Raw genomic sequence first — 19,148 nt, 5'->3', positions numbered from 1 at the left:
CCCATTACTGGGATGATAAATATTGGTTCAAGAGCAACATGCACAGTTTTAAAGAAGAGCAACAGGTCATCCTTAAGCTGCAGTGTGAGGGGAAGGTTGCTGTTTACAACTGAGATGGCCTCCAGCCAGTTCAGCCCACTGGAGGCCCCTGGAGGCTGATAGGTGGTCAAGAGGACCTTGGCGTGTCAGAGAGGGATAAGGGCTTCAAAAGTACCCTGGATGAAGATCACTCTGCTATAAAACTCCACATGGTGACATTAAAGGACTAGTTTCTCTTCTAGATTCTCAACAGTGAACATTTCATTATGTTACATGTATATTTTTACCTTATCAAAAAATAAAATTAAATGAAAAAGAGGAAAAAGCAAAGCTCAGGAAGATCCCCTGGAGAAGGAAATGGCAACCCACTCCAGTATCCTTGCCTGGAAAATCCCATGGACTGAGGATCCTGGTAGGCTACAGTCCATGGGGTCACAAAGAGTCAGACACGACTGAGCGACTTCACTTCACTTCAAAGTTGAAAACACATTAAGTGAACCCAACTATACATCAAATTGCTAACATAATCACCAGGGAAAGAGGTAGCTAAAGTTCCTTTAGAATTCAATACACTGTATATCCTTTGTAGCATAGATTCTGTGGACAAAAAGAACCAAAAAGAAATTTTAAATTTTACTATCAGTAGACTTTTATTATAATACGGTAATACTGTAATTTATTATAATATTATAAACTATAATAAATATCATAGAATAAAGTAAATAAGTAATTTTGTTAACATTCAGTTCAGTTCAGTTCAGTTGCTCAGTCATGTCTGACTCCTTGCGACCCCATGAATTGCAGCACGCCAGGCCTCCCTGTCCATCACCAACTCCCGGAGTTCACCCAAACTTATGCCCATCGAGTCAGTGATGCCATCCAGCCATCTCATCCTCTGTCGTCCCCTTCTCCTCCTGCCCCCAATCCCTCCCAGCATCAGGGTCTTTTCCAATGAGTCAACTCTTCGCATGAGGTGGCCCAAGTATTGGAGTTTCAGCTTCAGCATCAGTCCTTCCAGTGAACACCCAGGACTTGATCTCCTTTAGGATGGACTGGTTGGATGTCCTTGCAGTCCAAGGGACTCTCAAGAGTCTTCTCCAACACCACAGTTCAAAAGCATCAATTCTTCGGTGCTCAACTTTCTTCATAGTCCAACTCTCACATCCATACATGACCACTGGAAAAACCATAGCCTTGGCTAGACGGACCTTTGTTGGCAAAGTAATGTCTCTGCTTTTTAATATGCTATCTAGGTTGGTCATAACTTTCCTTCCAAGGAGTAAGCATATTTTAATTTCATGGCTGCAGTCACCATTTGCAGTGATTTTGGAGCCCCCCAAAATAAAGTCTGACACTGTTTCCACTGTTTCCCCATCTATTATTAGGAACCAAATACAAAATCAGACAGGGAGAGTAAAACTCCTGGGACATTATGAATTCAAACAGGAAATATCACTATGAGCTCAATTTTATGTTATGTTTTATGGTAAAATATACATAAAAATTGTCATTTGAAGGTATACAGTTCAGTGGCATTAAGTATATTCACATTGTGTGCAACCACTCCCATCTCAAACTCACAATTTTCAAAATATGTTGTCTGTAAGTCCAAAAGCCACCCTAACATCCCAGAGACAATGATCAACCCTGGAATGTGGATTTCCTTTTCTAAATACTTTTTCCCACTAATCTTTCTAAAAGTTTCAGACCTGGACAAGAAAAGTACAAAAAAAACCCTGCACATCAAATATGGGACAATTTGAGCATCAAAAATAGCAACTGTCACAAATGAGTCACAGTGGATGTATAAAAATCCTTGAGTCCATATTGACACTCAAAGAGAAAACAATCAGAGGAAACTATTATATTAAATGGGAGTGTGAGAGAAGCATTTATCTTGCCTTTTTGGTAGAAACAGTATTCAAGGTGAGCCAAGAACCTCAGGTAATGAGAGTTTTCAGTCACTGGGTATCCAAAACACATCCACTCCATTTTTACTTTGGCCGTCCAACAACCACACATAACCTGACAAAATGAAAACATCCCTGGTACAGCTGAGAGCATATTTACCTGCTTCCCTAAGGGCACAGAAGTGTGCTCGGTGTCTGGCTCAGACCTAGAGTTCAAGAATCCCCAAAGGTGTGGGCAGTGCACTTGTCACCATCTTGTTGCAGATAACTGGACCCATATGGCATCATATAATCATCATTTAGAGGAATAAAGTTATCCATTATAAAAGCAGACTTTAAAAAACTGGTTGCTCCCCTGGAAAGTGGTTAGAAAAGAATGGAGTGGGAAACTTCTGCCTTCTTTTCTATTTAATTTTCAACCATGTGTGTGCAGTTGTTTTCTTGGAAATAAATGAAATCAAGGGGATTCCCTGGTGGCTCAGATGGTAAAGAGTCTGCCTGCAATGCATGAGACCTGAGTTTGATTCCTGTGTCAACAGGATCAGGAAGATCCCCTGGAGAAGGAAACCCACTGGAGTGGCAACCCACTCCAGTATTCTTGCCTGGAAAAATCCCATGGACAGAGGAGCCAGGCAGTCTATAGTCCATAGGGTCACAAAGAGTCGAACACGACTCAGCGACTTCACTATAGGGTTAGGACACCGTGATTTTACTGCTGCAGCCCTGGGTTCAATCCCCGATCAAGGAACTAAGATTCCACAAGGCTCGTGACATAAAAAAGCGAAAGCAAACTAACCCCACCCCCAAAATTTGGTTGGATAGAAGTTTACTTTAACCACATTACATTTTCTTGTAGGTTCTTTGCTCAAGAGGGAACAAAGGCCCTTCTTTCCCCTCTCTGCCTCATACTTAACAAGTTCGCTTTGGGAGTAGCCAGCACCCCCTCAGAAAGGCACCACATCAGACTTTCTTGCCTTTTTCATTCCTGTGCCCACTGTACTTGATTTCCATGCCCTCCCTCGTCAGCTGGACCCTGGGCTGAATGCCAAGGTAAAGGCAATCTTACCCACAAAGCCTACATGCAAAAGCTCACAGTGTGACCTGGGTGGTGGGGTCCGATACTACTGGGCTGGCATGAAGGATCCCGCTGGGCATCAACCCCTTCTCCTCTGGGGAGGTCACAGGATACACCAAAAGCACCTCTCCCCTCCCTCCTCTCAGCCTCCAGCAGAGCACCCTGCAGGGCTCAGCAGGTGGCCGGGGCGGTGAGAGGTGACGTGTTATAAGGAGGTGTGGAGAGCAGGGTTGAGGAAATGATGGAGGCCATGGGGCAGTGGATACTGGTGCAGTCTGTAACCACAGCTTCCTCCTTTTCCAGTGCCTGCTGTCTGAGTCAGCCTGCCTCTTGGTCTGTGAGCTGCCTCATGGATAGGAATGAAGTGCTCATGATGGGCTCTAGGCTAGTGTGCTGCCTTGATGCTCACGTGTGTCTGGTGCTTCTGCTCTTTGGGCAGAAAAGTCTCACCTGATGGGCTGGCTGGTGCAACTCCCAGAGTGGCCATTGCTCCCAGGACCCACAGGTGCAGCCCTTGACGCCACATACCCGGTGTACCCAACTGGCTTGGCAAACACTTTGAAAGGGTCCTGAAGCCCTCTCTTCCTCCAGTATGTGTTGTGATGCTCTTCCTGGCCAGTGAGTCTCCTCCTGGCACCCAGGTCTGCTGTTTCTCTGCCTCCAGGCCCTGGAGGTGAGCTCCTCCTTTCAGTGTGTGTTGTGAAGTTCTGTGACACACAGTTTTGATGAGTATTTGCCAAATGCATGAAAAGTTGGATTAGGAGCAGGGGGGAATCAACCAGCCCATTTGATCTCATCCACTGGATTTTCCCGTTTGGGCTTGGGCAGACTAGCTGAAGGGGTGGCCCCGTATACAGGGAGGAGAGCTAGAGGTGAAGACTCCTGAATGGCTTGCAAAGCACCATACAACAGCAGAAGGCGAGAAACTCCACCAGCTCGTGTATGAGACGACTCTTAGCCAGCAACCAGCCTCAGACTCTTGGTTGGATTGGAATATGAAGATACAGGAGAGGGAATGACAGGGAACCAAGACAGGGGGTGCAGGAACAATGTATGGGCTATCAAGCCCTGAATAAGACCTTCCCCTGACTCCTGCACCCCAACTAGTAGCAGTAAATAACTAAGGAAGAACTAAATTTAAATACACATTCTTACCCTCTCCTGCCTCCACACAAATGACCACTAGCTGAGTGAGTGCCCACACTCAGATGGACACATGACTGCCTTCACTCATATCTCTCCTCTGACCCTTGATCTATTCAAGAGGGTCAACTCTTTGCTTCCAAGTTCTTCCACCTGTATCAAGCTTCAGGTGCTATGAAGGCATATAAAGAGCTGGGGATGTTAATGACAAAGGACTAAGAGGTCATAGGGCTTCCCTGGGGGTCCAGTGGTTAAGACTTTGCTTTCCAGTGCAGGGGCTGTGGGTTCTAACCCTCAATGCAGAGGTGTGGGTTTGATCCCTGGTCGGGAAGCTAGGACCCCACGTGGGGGCAAAAAAAAAAAAAAAAAAGGAAAAGAGAGGTCATAATGTCCACTCCATGCTGGGCTGCCAGTGTGTCAGGTGAGACTCTCAGAGGGGCCAGAGAACACAATTCTTTTTTATCTGGAAAAGCCTCACTCCTCGCCATCACCTCCGTCAGGGTCTAGGCAAACCCCTCTGGTCCCAGGAGCATAGAGGAGTAAACTGCAGGGGGGCCAGGTTCTTGAGACCCCTTGTTCTTGTCTTTCCTTCTCCCTCGCCTGCTTTCTCAGCATGGTGAGCAGAGCTAAGCCTGCACCCCAGGATCGAGGGGAGGGGGGAGGGATCTCATGGCTCAGAGAACCCTGATGGCCCCTGCTCCTTCCTCCTCCCTGCCTCTGCTCACCATCCCCCAGGCTCTTCAGGACTCAGCATTTCCATGTTGCTCAGGTAGATCCTTCCTCAGCCCTGGGAGTGGGTAGGTGGTCAGTGGGACAGGAAGTAGGAGGTGAGGTGTTGGGGGGAACAGCTAGAGGCCTCATGTGTCCTAAGATCAAACAACTAAACCAACTAGCTGCCCCAGGGTCTGGTTCCATGAGCTGAGATGAAAGTGAAAAACCGTTAGCTGCTCAGTCACGTCGGACTCTTTGTGACCCCACAGACTAGCCTGCCAGGCTCCTCTGTCCAAGGGGATTCTCCAGGCAAGAATACTAGAGTGGGTTGCCATGTCCTTTTCCAGGGGATCTTCCTGACCCAGGGACTGAACCCGGGTCTCCTGCATTGCAAGCAGATTCTTTACTGCCTCAGCCACCAGGAATGAGGCCTGATGCAGTCTTTGGCTGGGGTTTGCCTTGCTGCTTTTGTGGGTGAGGTTCCCCCACTTCCACAGATACTTCTAGAAGTTCAGCTGCTGGCCCCAGTGTCTGCATAGCCTGCCTCCACTAACAGGGTGTCTGCCTGATTTGCCTTGCACTTCACATAGGCCCTGAAACTCCTGATGGAATCAGAGACCACCCCGTCTCCAGAAAGCCCGGGCTCTGGGCTGCATCCTCTCCCGGGCCCCTTTCTTTACACCAACGGGATCCAGCCTCCTCTCTGTGCTGGCACACAGGGGTGAAGTGGTGAGTGGTCTGTCTCTTCTCCATGGGTATCAATGCTAGGAAACCTAACCCAAGTCCAGCCGGCCAAGGAGGAACTATTCCAGCTGATATACAGGTCATGGCCATACCAAGTCCTGTTCATGCCTGTCCTGGGCTATATGGTGAGGAATATGGGATAACCATTGATGAGCACTGCATTGCACTCTGGGAGAGCAGGGGGGAGGATGGTAAGCAGTGTGGGGCTGAGCCCCAGCACCTCCCTGACATTATCCTTTCCTATCTCTGCAGAATGAACCAGGCTGCATGTCTAGGCTCTGAGAACAGCATGGGCAATGGAACCTCCCTGCACATACCATGCCTGAGAATGCCCTCGACCTGGAGGAATGCCCACGTTCTCCTGGTGTCGAAGCCTCTGGAGCTAGTGTGGGCTGCAGGGGGCATGAGCCAAGACGAAAGGGCACCTTTCCTTGGCTGGAGACCCAGAGTTGGAGCAGACAGCCCTCAGCCTTTAGGTGTAAATGTTGATCTTGTCCTCACTCTGCAGTCTGATTGGACTCTCCCCACTGTCTTCACCCTCAATGTATACTACCAGCTTTCCCTTCTCTACTTCATGCCAGGCAGCTTTTTCAGTCTTTAAGTTGCTGCTGGTCCCACATGGGGAAGCAGATGAGCAAAGGTAATTAGGTTGCGATATGGTGACTGTCGCTCTTACATGCAAAGCATGAAGTGCCTTGAGAGAATAGGGTGCCGCACTCACCAGACCCAGCGCTCCCTGCAAACAAGAACATTGCCCAGACTCTGACTCAGCTCTTGTGCCTTCTGCTCTCGGGACTTTGGGGCCTCGAGCAGCTGCTATCAAAGCAGAAAAGGAGAAGGCAGGATGGAGGGTGGGGATTTGTGGATGGAGAAGACCCACATGCTCAGCTCTGATCTCCATTCCCCTAGGTTCTGGAGATCAATCACACCATCCTCAAGTGCACCCATGAGATCCGGCTGGATGATCAGACAGTGAATTCCCATCCATCGGATTCACTGAGCTGGTTATGTCCTGTTGCATGTGACAAGAAGAGAAAGGGACCTCTGGCCTGATGTCCTGGAGCAAGGTAGGGTGCTGCCCCAAAGACCCATACTCTTTCCTCCGTGCTTCTCCAATTCGAGTCTCTGGGTTTGGAGCTGATAAGAGCAATGGGCTCCATGACTGGTAGGACTCTCCAAACAGATGATCCTACTGTTGGTTAAATAAAGTGTATTTTAGGGACTTCCCCAGTGTTCCAGTGGTAAAGAATCCACCTTCCAGAGCAGGGAACGCAGGTTTGATCTCTAGGGGAAATCAAGATCCCACATGCCATGGGGCAACTAAGTCCATACTCTACAACTACCGAGCTTGAGCTCTGGAGCTACAACTAGAGAGGAAAATCCCATGTGTTGCAACTAAGACCCAACACAGTCAAATAAATAGATATTAAAAAGAAAACTGTATTCTAGGAAGTTGGAGCAGAAAAGCATACACAAGCTAAGAAGGGGAAAGTAAGATGACAGTTAACAACTGAACACAGGACTAAGCCTGATGGACTATCTGCTGGGGAGGGGAGCCCTAGGCCTGACATCCAGAGTGGGGTGAGGGGCTATTGAGGATTGGGTGGGGAGGCAGGAGCAGGTATAGATGAGCTATTTACTGGATGAAGACTCAGCTTGGCTGCCTCTAAAATGCCTTTCATCTGCTGGAAACTCTCTTCCTGGCCCCAGAAGGTGTGTGGGGCTTAAGGCCTTGGCTTACGACCTACAGATACTGGAACTGAGAAGAAACTACAAGGTGGACAACAGGGTCCCTCTGTCAGCCTCTAAGCAAGAGAACCAGAGTTGGGGACCAAAAAAAGTTAAGGAACCTAGAGAAATTGTGCTTGTCCCTGAGAACTCCGAGTGCAGAAAAGGCCAGGTAAGGATCCTGAGCCACGGGGAATCTGACTAGAGGTGGGGACCAGCCGGAATCTTGGGGCTCCAGATTTAGTTCTGCAGAGGGTAGTTAAACTGTAACTTTTTACTAAGCCTCTGTGCTGAGTCCCATGCATGGGCTTTGAAACCAAGCTCCAGCAGTGGCAAACATCCTCCTTCCCACTCTGTGTGGTGTGATGGGATGTAATGGGGCCTAAGCCTTGGGTAAATAGGTCTGGGGTACTGTAGTGCTGATTGCAAACCTCCCCATTCTTAGCCAGCCTTAGCTCCATTCCCAGGCTTAGGTAAGAGGAACCCCAGACTACAGTTGGAGGGCCAGAGGAAGATCATGCCTTCTTCTTTGAAGAAAACTGTTCTCTCCTAGGCTTTGATGAAGCCGCCAACATTAGGCCTTAAGCCTACACACCGCCTCCACCAAGGTCAGGCCGCAAGTGATGAGTTCTGCCATTGTCCATCCTCCTTCCTGGTTTGACCCATGGCTGGACTACAGAGGATCAGAGTCAGCTGCATCTGATACGCCCGGAAAGGGACACCCTGAGGACACTCACCCAGCACAGAAGGGGAATGAGGCCAGAGAGAATTTCTGAACGTGAGACTGACTTTAGCCAAGAGCCCAATCAGTGTTTCTGAAGCCCAGAACAAGTTTTAAGTCAAGAACATATGACAGTTCCTCATTACCCCTGAGTTCGAATCTAGATCCCCAAGGCCCTCCCTCATCTCCCTTGCTGCCCATCCCACAGGGCAGACGTCTTCTCACCAGAACACTTGGCCACCCTCCCGAGTCCTCTCCAGCCTTCGAGGGCCAGTTCATGCCTGCCTCAGGCCCGGGCATTTCTACAGCACTTCTAGGCAGCAGACAGAAGAACTGTCTCTGATTCAGGGATGGGCGTCTGCCTGGTCTTGTCAACTGGGCTCAAGCTTCCTGGGGACAGGGACTCTGTCTTGTGTGCCTTCTGCAGCCCTTCTCTGTCAGAATGCAGGCAGATGACAAATTCATGCCGCCTGACAGGAATCTTTAGTGAAGTCCTCTTTAATAGATGCTCCTGATGTACTGCTGTTGCCCAGCTATACTGTAAAGACAGCAGCAGAGAACAAATGCCAAGACCCAGGGTTTTTTACTGAAGGGGGAGGTGACAGAGGGTGAGGGGCTGGATAATGAGTTCTTGTGAGAGGCTGCAGACACCCACTTGGCCAGGGCAAGGCGCTCTCGGGGTGACTGCAGGTTGGCAATAAGTGTTGTGTCCTCATTCCCGTGAGTCAGGGCCTGCCCCCAGCCTTGTGGGTTTCCTTCCCTCTTCCTGGGAATGTCTGCTGACCTGGGGCTCCCAGGTTGGGTCACAGAGCCAGAACTCGTTCTGGCCAACTGCAACTGCCTGGAGGGGCCACAACCCACTCCACCGCCATCTTGTCTGTCTGTGCGCTCCCAGGCTGGCCCGTGTCCTGCCCAGGCTGTGGTTGCTACCTGGAGGCGCCCTGAGCAGGGCTGGGGCTGGGGCACAGGAGGACGGGCCCGGGGGACGTCAGGCTTTGAGTCAGGGACTCATCCAGCTTGCGGGTCTCGGCCTCCAGGACAGTGGCCTCGGGGGCCTGGGCCACGGCCAGGAGGGAGTGAGACAGGCTGTGGTGCAGGCCCGCCAGCTCACGGCTCGTCTGCACGGAGCGGGCGATGTAGTCCTGCTTCTGCTTCCGCTCCAAGGCCAGCTGGGCTCGCAGGAGGGCCACCTGGGGGGCAGGAAAACCAAGAGGGCAAGAGCCATGGAGGGCCCTGAAGCTGCCCCCGCCCCCCCCTTGCTCGGCTCCTGTGGCTCTTGTCAGACCAGCTTGAATCAACTCCATGCCCATGAATCTCAGGATTAGGCTTTATAGTGTTTGGGAGAAGGGCTGCTGGGAATCAGAGAATCCAGTGATTGTCAACCCTGGCTGCACAGGAGGCTCAAAGAGGGAGCTTGAAAAAAAACAAAACTATTCATGTGTTTACATGTAATAAAATGCCCAGATTTTAAGTACATTTTAACATATTTCCTAACATACATACCCATGTATAACCACTATTCTCAATCAAGATACAGAATGCTTTAATTGCTATAGAAAGTGCCATCATGCCCCTTTGGGAGATTTTAAGAAACATTCTGACTTAACTAGAAAAGGTGAGGTCTGAGCATCGGTATTTTTTTCAAAGCTCCCCAGATGATTCTAATGTGCAATAAGGGTTGAGAATCATTGATTGATGCATTTCTCAGGTGGGTACACTGAGGTGGAGTTATTGGGAGCTCAGGGCACATTCAGGATGAGGGTGGGGCAAGAAAGGCTCCTCGTCGGGTGCAAAACTTCAGGAGGCGCTCCAGGTCCACAGTGAGGCCTGCCCTGTCTCACCCTAGTCTGGGCCTGTCTCAGCGATCACTTTATATGAGTCTAACAGAATTCAAAGTGAGAGCTTCAGGTCTAGCTGCATAGTCAGGCTCTTCCAGTAGTGACTACTGATTTCTGGTACAGGTTCTGAAATCAGGATTTCCTAATTTTAATTACTCCTGGGCCTTAAAAGACAGGGTGAACCTTCAGGTGAGGCCTCAGAGGCAAGAAGGCACAAGTTCCCGGAGCGTGACCTGAGCTCTGGGGTGTGGATCCTGGCGCTCATGCCAGGCTGCTCTGCCTGGTGTGGGTGACAGTCCTGCCTGCAAGGGTGCGTGTGAGGGCAGAGGAGGCCCGGGTGCTTCTGCTTGGTTCAGGCTGGCCTCTTAGAATCTTAGAGTCTTCTGTCTGCTCCGTGGCCTTCTTCCCTTCCCTTTCTCGGTAGGAGGTCTGGGGCCTGCAGCGTACTTTCTTCCCTGCTCCCACCCTAAGCGTAGGAGAGGTTAAGTGCACTCAGGGCAGTAGGTGGAGCTGGGACTGGGCTCTGCTCGCCTCCCATGGGGTCTGCAGTTCTTTGAGGCCCAAACTATCTTCCCTCTCCCTGCCGGACGTGCACAAGGGACCAAGCACATAGCAGACACCAAAGCCTTGCTGTCTGAGTACCAGGGAGGGAAAGGAGCCTTAGAAGATGGAACCTTCTGGAACGTACCTCTTTCTGCAGCTCAGCCATGTATGTGGCATCCGAGGAGCCCTTCTGTCCTCCTCTTCCATCCTGGGGGAGACAAATATTTTCCCAGGGAAACAGGCCTTCCATCGGGGGTTTGTGCAGGCCTCCCACAATCCTGGGGCACCAGGGCCCAGGGGCAGGAGAGGCCTCAGAGGGTCTAAACCAAACCAATGGGCAACACCCGTGGAGACCTGATGCCAAATGTCCCAGAGGTTTGGATGGGACTGGCTTCTTTGAGGCACCTCCTCACTTAAAGTACACCAGACATCTCCCTCATGCTGGCCCCAGGAAGCAAATGAAGGATGCAGAGGGGAAGTGAGACAAGGGCTCTGCCCTTGGGAAGCTCTCCTTAAAGGAAGGGGGATGGAGGGCTGGGAGGTGCTCAGCCACCAAAGACGGTCCCTGCCTGCCAGGCTCCAGGACTGTCGACTAATGGGCATACCTCAGTCGAAAGAGTGGTTTGCGGTGTCTTCCCCTAAATCCTTCTGGCCACAGAAAAGATTGAGAGCAGGAGAAGGGGTAAGTGAAGATGAGATGGTTGGATGGCATCACTGACCCAATGGGGAAGCCTGGTGTGCTGCAGTCCATGGGGTCGCAAAGAGTTGGACACAACTTAGTGACTGAATGACCATCAGGAAACACCTTGGACCCATATCTTGTCAATTCAGTATCGCAAAGATCAAGCAAGTCTAAGAGGGCCACAAAGCTGCTATTGAGCCCCTAGGTCCATCGGGGTGTGGCAAGCACCACCCAACACACTGGGAGAAACCAGAAGCCCATGAGCTCTGCTCTTAGGAGCCTAAGCACTGGTCTGGGGGCAGGTGGACTGGACATCAGTGAAGGCTGCTCAGAAGGCAGGGCTGCCAGCCTTGATTCAAGCCCCATTCACTGATGTTGGGCCTCCTTCCTGGGTCAGAGACAGTGCTGGGCGGGGCAGAGCCCGGTCAGGAGGGGCCCTCTGGACTGGCTGAATTGGCTTCTCGCCTTGGACACGCATTGCAGAGGACTGTTTCTGGTGGCCGGGCTTGGGCTCTCCGGAGGCTGCAGTCAATGAAAACGGACAAACCTGGGGTGTGGGGGATGGTGTTGTGGCTCCACTGCTCTCGAGGACCCCCGTCCTGGAAGCGCGCGTGGATTCCCTCTTCAGTCTCCTGCGCTCTCGCTCCACCTGCCGAGATTGGGTGTGAGGGAGAGATCAGGGCTTGGGCTTGGCTCTGGGCTGCAGCTGAGCCGCCTTTTGGGGAGCAGGCTAGTGTGAGGGGTGTGGTGTGAACATAAAGGGTCATGAGAAGCTGAACTGCGCTGAGGAGAGCCCGTGCTGGGACAGCCCTGAGCGCACAGTGCTGCTGCGACAGAGGATGTGGGGCCAGCCTCCCGGGCTTCTAAGCAGGGCCAGCAAGTCTTTTCTGTAGAACTTCAGGCACTGTGGGCCATTCGATCTTTGTCACAAACACTGATGCATCCCCACTTAACTTTATTTTCAGAAATGGAGAGCAGGCCAAATCTGGTCCTGGGCTATCGTTTCCGAATGCCCCCGCTCTGGTAGCTGCAGAAGTGGAGATGCGTGCCTTTCTTTGGACGGGGCGGGAGCTGAGACCCGAGTCACCCACCTGCTCCAGGGTGGTCCGCAGCTGGGCGTTGTGGTGCTGCAGCCGGCTCCGGTCAACCTCCAGCTGCGCAACCGCTCGCTGCAGGTGTTCAAGCCTCTGCTCCCAGCGCTGCTTCTCCGCCTCAGGACTCGGCTCCGTCTTCACCTCCGAGACCTGAGGGAGAGAGACCTGTCAAGCTCACCGGGGCAGCCCCTGAGATGGGGGAAGGCGGGGGAGCTAGACAGAGGGCAAAGGATGAACCAGGCAGGTAGTGCGCTTCAGGGATCCAGTACTCAGGGGAAGGGGACAAGCCCCCGGACAGCACTCCCTCCTGGGCCATCCGTTCTCAGCAGGCCCCCAGCTCACCTCTCCCAGCCGGACGCAGGGCTCTCCTCCAGACCCCTGTTCTGATTGGCTGGTCGGGCCCAGGCTGTGGAGCCGCTCCTTCTCCAGAGCTTGTCTGGTGAGCTGTAGTTCGTCCTGGGGCATCAAGGAGCACAGTCACACCATGACGACCGCACATCCAGAAAATGAGAGTAACATCCGCACATCCACTCCACCCTCCATCCTCAACAATCTCATCAGGTTTATAGTCTTATTTTTCTTGGCACCTCTCAGATATTCTGGTGCAGAACCATCATTTTACAGACAGATAAAACAAAGCAACAGAGAGGGATATTCCTAAGGATACACGGTGGTCTAGGACTAAAATCTGTCTCATTTTATTTATTTTTATTTTTTGGCCATGCTGCACGGCTTGCAGGATCTTAGTTCCCTGACCAGGGATTGAACCCAGGCCATGGCAGTGAAATCCCAACCACTAAATGTTCCCACTAAACCACCAGGGAACTCCCCAGACCTGTCTCATTTTAGATCTCGCCTAAGCTATGTGACAATTGGGAGTACTAGGTGTTATGGAAAGAACGCGGACTCAGGAATCATGTAGAGGCGAGTACTGTGTCATCACTTACCAGCTAGGCAACTTGGGTCAAGATAAGAGCTCTCTCCAAACCCCAACCACCTCATATGTAAAATACAAAGCGTAGATCAAGCCTCTGGGGTTAAACCTCTTTGGATAAATGGGAAGACTAGTGTTTAGATTATTTTCTAGACACTCGAGGGTTCATAAATGGCAAAGGTCAAGAGGAGAGACAGAAGAGAAGCAGAGCGTCTACTTGTGGGTGGAGGCTGTCTGGGAGGGAGGAGAAGCTCAGGAGTACGAGGCCACGCTCGAAAGTCAGCCTGCTTAGGTCTAATCTGAGTTCTGCCCTTCACAAGCTGGATGATCACCGACAGGTTCCTTAACCTCGCTTATGGGCTATTCCTCAACTATAAAATGAAGCTATTAACTGTTCCGGCTTCTCAGGGTTGTCGTAGAAAAAGAAAGTGAGAGTAACAGTGCGTGGCATGTAAAATGCTTAAAATAAAAACTGATGCTACTGTATAAATGTCCATCGACAGATGAATGGAAAAAGAATGGATAAAGAAGAGATGGTAAATATATACAATGGAATGTTTTTGAATGGATAAAGATGTGGTAAATATATACAAGGAATATTACTCAGTCATAAAAAGCATGAAACAATGTCATTTGCAGCAACATGGACAGCCTTAGTAAGTGAAGCAAGTCAGACAGATAAAAACAAGTAACATGATATCACTTATACTTAGAATCTAAAAAAAAAAAAATGATACAAATTAATTTATTTATAAAACAGAAACAGACTTACAGATATAGAAAGCAAACTTATGGTTACCAAAGAGGAAAGGGGGAAGAGGGTTAAATTAGGAATCTGGGATTAACAGATATACACTATTACATATAAAATAGATAAACAAGGACTTGCTTGTATTGCACAGGGAACTATATTCATTACCTTATAATTACCTATTAATACAAGGGAAAAGAATCTGAAAAAGAATATAGGTATATTCAGTTATATATCTATACTATATGTATGTGTATGTATGTATGTATGTATATGTATGTATATATATGTATGTATGTGTGTATATATATATGTTGTATGTGTGTGTGTATATATATATATATACTCTGCTATGTACCTAAAACATTGTAAATCACCTATACCTCAATTTTAAATAATGATGCTACTGGGACTTCCCTGGTGGTCCAGTGGCTAAGACTCCTTGCTCCCAATGCAGGGGTCTTAGGTTCAATCCCTGGTCAGGGGAACTAGATCCCACATGCCACAACTAAGGCCTGACACAGACAAATAAATACTTTTTTTAAAGTGATGCTACTATGAAGAGGGTTGCTTCTGAAAAATGCCCTTGAGTATCTTGGGAATAGGGGTACCAACCCGAACTCCATTAATGAGCAAATACGGCTCAGTAATTCACAAGTATAGAAAGTGCCTTCCCACCCACCTACGTATCTGACTTTTTCTGTGCTGGTAAGAATAGGCCTAGAAATAGGAAAGGAGTCCCACTTACTGAATGCTTCTTTCTTGTGCACTTTATTTACATTATTGCTTTTTGGACTCAAAATGGCTGTATGGGGCTGATATTATCATTCCATGTTTTATCAATGAGAAAAACGAGTCAGAGAAGAAAAAGCACTTACCCCAGGTCACACAGCTACTAAACTGCAGAACTGTATTTCAAATCCACAAACTTGACTCCAAAGTTCATAAATGAAACCCTTTGTGTGCATACTGTCTTTTAACCAGAACAGAGATTTTGGGGCTCCGGGAAGGCTAGTCCCTGCAGGGTTGTGTGTCTGAGGTCAGGGAGGGGGTTCTCCAGCACTCACATCTAGTCAAGGGACCAGGATATAGAATCGACTTCTCAGGAGAAATGGGCTGGGTTCCTCTTAGTAAAAGAGATAATACCTCTCTATAGCTCTCCTGATGGCCCACTGTGTGCAGACCTTGTGCTCAGTGCAGGGTGCAACCATGACTAAGACATGGCCCTGACCTGAGGATAAAGGTCATACCCTAAGGTCACTTCCTCTGCCGCTCCACATCCTGCCTAGGGGAGCCCACTTTTTCTAAATGTTGACACCTCTGAAGTCTCTACTGCTGGCCTCAATCTCATCCTTCACCTTCAGCTCACTTTACAGACCCACCCACTGGACCTGTCCCCTTGCAGGTCCCACAGGTACATCACTCGTTTCCAAACTGACCACACTATTTCCCTCCTGTTCCCCAAACCCACTTTTATCCCAGTGAGCAGAAACCTGGGCCCTGTCTTTACTTTGTTACTCCCTTCATTTCTCCATCCATATTTCCTATCTCAGGTCACCATCTCCCTGCTGACTCCCATTTACAACCTCCCACTCGGTCTCCCCAGATCTCCAGCTGCTCCACATGGCAGCCTGAGCCATCTTTATGAACTATTATATATCTGATTCTGTCACTCCCCAGGCACAAACCCTTCATCCGCTTCCCACTGGTCACCCAGGTCCTCAACACGCTGACAAGCCCTCAACGATGGGCCCCTGCTGGCCTCTCTGCTCTTGCCAGCCCCCTGCCCCATGTCCCAGGCAGCCTGAACTCCCTGACTGACATCCTGAGTTCTCTCTCCCCTCCTTTTCTCCACTCCCTCCCCAACCTGTGCTTGGCTACTTCCTTACTGGTCCCTTCATATCTAATCTCAAACATCACTTTTACCAGGAAGCCTTTTGGGACCCAGGAAAGGCGGGGCATCCCTCTAGTTTGCTCAGAGCACACTAAACTAGTCCTAATTAAGCACTAACCCCAATAGCTGCATTGCATTGCACAATAATTGCTCTTCCACTAGAGGCAGAGTCTGTGGGTGTCATATTCCCCTGCCCACCCCGCCCCCCCACCCGGCACTAGCACACTAACCGGGATTCCACTGTGTTGAGGTATCCGTGACCTCACCTTTTCTCACACCCTGAGGTGCAGGTGGTCCCGGAGTCTTACCCGCCACGACGTGACTCACCTGCAGCCTCTGCTGCTCCGAGTCCCGCTCCAGCACGGAGGCCTGGAGGAGCAGGGCCGCCTCCTGCAGACTGCTCACGCTGGCCTTGCTCTGGGCCAGGGACAGTGCCAGGTGCTGGGCCTTCTCCCTCCACTCGATCTCCCTGGCCTCCGTCCGTCTCAGAGCCACCTGCAGTCGCTCCAGCTCCCGCTGTAGCCTGGGCCCTGAGGAGTTGAGTGGGGGAGACAGCTCCTCCCCGGGCGAGGCTTTGTGGCTGTGGGGCGAGTCCTCCAGATCCTTCCTTTGCTGGGCCTCCCGCAGCTCCAGGAGCTCATCTTCCTTTTGTGCCAGGGTCCGCTGTAGCTCCCTTAGGCTCTCCCGGAGGCCCCTCACCTCTTCCCCTTCTCTCTTGTGCCTACGCTCCTGCTTCTCTTGGGCCAGAGACTTCTCCAGCAGCTGCCCCTGCCTCCTCAGCTCTCTAAGCTCTTCGTCCCTCCGGGCAAGTGCCTGCTGGAGCTGCTGCACAGCCTCCTGGTGTCGGAGGTCCCCATCCTGGATCTCACCTTCCCGCTTCCTGAGGGTCTCCTCGAGCTGCCGGGCTTGGGCCTGGCAGGAGTCCAGGGCAGCCTGCAAGGTGGCCGTGCTGGCCTCCAGGTTGCGGCTCAGTTCGGCCTGCCCGTGGAGATGCTGCTCTTTCTCCCGCAGGGCGGCCTGAGCCTGGCCAAGGGCCTCCTGCAGAGCCTCAGCCTGGCCCCGGGCAGCCTCCTCCTGCCGTTGGGAGGCCTGGCCCTCGGCCTGCAGGGCCTCCAGCTCCTGGTCGCGGGCCTCGAGCAGCGCCTCTGCCTGCAGCCAGCTGTCCCGCAGGACCCGGGCCTCTGCCTCATGCTCCTGGGCCTGCTCGGCACACTGCTGCCGGAGGGCCCGCAGTGCCTTCTCCTGCTCCCGAGCCTCTGCCCGAAGGTCACCCAGCACCTCCTCCAGGGCCTGGCTCCGCCGCCCCTCCACCGCCAGCTCTTCCTGGAGCCTCCGCGCAAGTTCCTTGTGCTCCTCCAGCTCGGCCCGGCGCTCCTCCAGGGTGGCGTGCGCCTGCTCCAGGGCAGTCTGCAGTGAGTCCGCCTGCTCCTTCACGTTCTCCTCCTGGCCCCGGGCCTCTTGCTGTTGCAGGGCCTGGAGCTCCTGTGTCCTCTGCACCAGGACCCTCTGGGTCTCTTCCAGCCGCCCCTGAAGTTCCCGCTCTTTCAGCTCCCCCTGGTCCCGGGCTTCCTGCAGGTGCTGCTGCAGGACCGCAATCTCCTGCTCCCGCTGGGTGAGAAGGAGGCTGGTCTCACCCACCTTCCTGTGGAGGCCCTGGAGCTCCTGTTCCAGCTGGTCCCTGTGTTCCCGAAGCTCCTGGATGTGCTCCTGCTGGCACTCCACCTCCTTCTCCTTGTCTCGCAGGATCAGCTTCATGTGCTCCAGGCTTCCACGCTGAGCTTTGCTCTGGCCCTTCCCTTCCTCCGCCCACTCCTGCCTCAGCTGCCGCTGTGAGGCCAGCTCCCGGCTCCGCTCTCTCAGGGCCAGCTTGATCTGCTCCAGGTCCTCCTCCAGGATCTTGGTCTGCCGGCTCCTCTGATCTTCCAGGGCCTGCGTCCTCTCCTTCAGCAGCACCAGCTCCTGCTCCCTCCTCTCCAGGTCCTGACTCAGACGCTCTTTCTGCCTCTGCAGATCCCGGATTTGGTCTCGCTGGGCCGTGGCCTCCTGCTCCTTCTCCTGGAGCTCGCCTGCCAGGAGAGCGCTGTGGCCCTCCAGCTCCTGGATCCGGCTGCCCTGCGCCAGCAGTTCCTGGCTCCTTTCCTCCAGGTCCAGCGTTAGGTGGGTCAGAGCCACCCTCTGCGCTTCCCTCTGGCCCTCCAGCTCCTCGATTGCCTTTCGCTGGCTCTCCGTTTTGTGACGCTTCTCTTCGAGCTCCAGGGCCAGGCATTCCGTTGTAACCAGCTGCTTCTTCAGGTCCTGAATCTGGCCTTTCTGGGACTCGATCACTTGGGCCGCCTTCTCAAGTTCCAGGAGATGATGCTCTAGGATGTTCGTCTGCGTCTCCCGGTCCTTCTCAAGCTCCTGGATCCGCTCTCTCTGCAGGGCCAGCTGCTGCTCTCGCTCCTGGACGGCCACGGGGAGATGCTCTAGCACAGACCTACACTCCTCCAGCTCCTGGATCTGTCCCTGCTGTAGATCCATCTCTTGGTTCCTCTTCTTCAGGTCCAGAGACAGCACTTCCAACACAGCCTTTTGCATTTCCCTTTGCTTCTCTAGTTCCTCGATTTTCCCCTGCAGAGTCTCTACCTCCCCTTCTCTTTCAGAGAGGGCCTGGGCCAGGCGAGCCAGATTCTCCTGCAGAGCCTTCCCCTGGGCCACCTTCAGCTCACCCTGCTCCTGCAGGGCCTGGGCTCGTTGGCGCTCACTCGCCACCTCCTCATTTTTCAGTTTCAGGGCTGAGCGCACTGTCCGCAGATCTTCCTCCAGGGCCACAGCAGCACTTGCCTGAGCCCTGGCCTCTGTGACAGAGGCTTGGAGATGTTCCACCTGGGCAGTTAGGCTCTCCTTGGCTGCCTGCAGTAACTTGCGCTCATTCTGGAAAACGAGATACAAAACCACCTTAAAGCTGTGCTTCCCTCAAACCGTCACTCCAGCACATGCCTTTCCTTTCCTTCCTCTGTGGCATCAGCTTTGTCAAGGATGTGAGCAAAAGGAACTGAGTGTTCTACTTAGGCTGATGCTGTAAAAGAACATTCTGACCACACTTTTAGGCTCTGCTCTGCTCAAAGAAAGTCTGCTGCAAATGAGCCATCCCAGACTCTAGTCCTTCAGGTCAAAGGATAAAGATCTCAACCTCAATTCAGAAAAAATAATTAAAGGAGGATTCACTGAAGCCTTCATAATGGTCCTCAGGGGACAGCCAGAGAAACGGAGCCACTGCTGAAGGAAGCTGGACACTATATATGCATGGGGTTTGACCAGGGGCTAGGATGGGAGCCCAAGCCTTGGCCCCTCCCCAGCTC

The 19,148-nt window shown here is 51.8% G+C and overlaps 1 protein-coding gene across 5 annotated transcripts in view; it reads right to left on the bottom strand.

Moving 5' to 3' along the window:
- Window positions 1-1,491: 1,491 nt before the first annotated feature.
- The window catches only part of CEP250 (centrosomal protein 250), a 54,215-nt gene continuing 36,558 nt past the window's right edge, over window positions 1,492-19,148 (bottom strand). For all 5 annotated transcript variants that reach the window (XM_061127142.1, XM_061127141.1, XM_061127143.1 and 2 more), the window contains 6 exons: window positions 16,135-18,720; window positions 12,571-12,684; window positions 12,226-12,378; window positions 11,682-11,783; window positions 10,598-10,660; window positions 1,492-9,261 (listed from right to left, as the gene is read on the bottom strand). In XM_061127142.1, coding sequence (XP_060983125.1) covers window positions 8,998-9,261; window positions 10,598-10,660; window positions 11,682-11,783; window positions 12,226-12,378; window positions 12,571-12,684; window positions 16,135-18,720 — 3,282 coding nt within the window. In that variant the 3' untranslated portion in view covers window positions 1,492-8,997. The remainder of the gene's footprint in view (window positions 9,262-10,597; window positions 10,661-11,681; window positions 11,784-12,225; window positions 12,379-12,570; window positions 12,685-16,134; window positions 18,721-19,148) is intronic.

This window comes from Dama dama, chromosome 23 (genome assembly GCF_033118175.1).
Source record: "Dama dama isolate Ldn47 chromosome 23, ASM3311817v1, whole genome shotgun sequence".
Taxonomy (NCBI): Eukaryota; Metazoa; Chordata; class Mammalia; order Artiodactyla; family Cervidae; genus Dama; species Dama dama.
The sequence above is the reverse complement of the archived record's forward strand: the minus strand, read 5'-3'. Positions and strand labels throughout refer to the sequence as shown.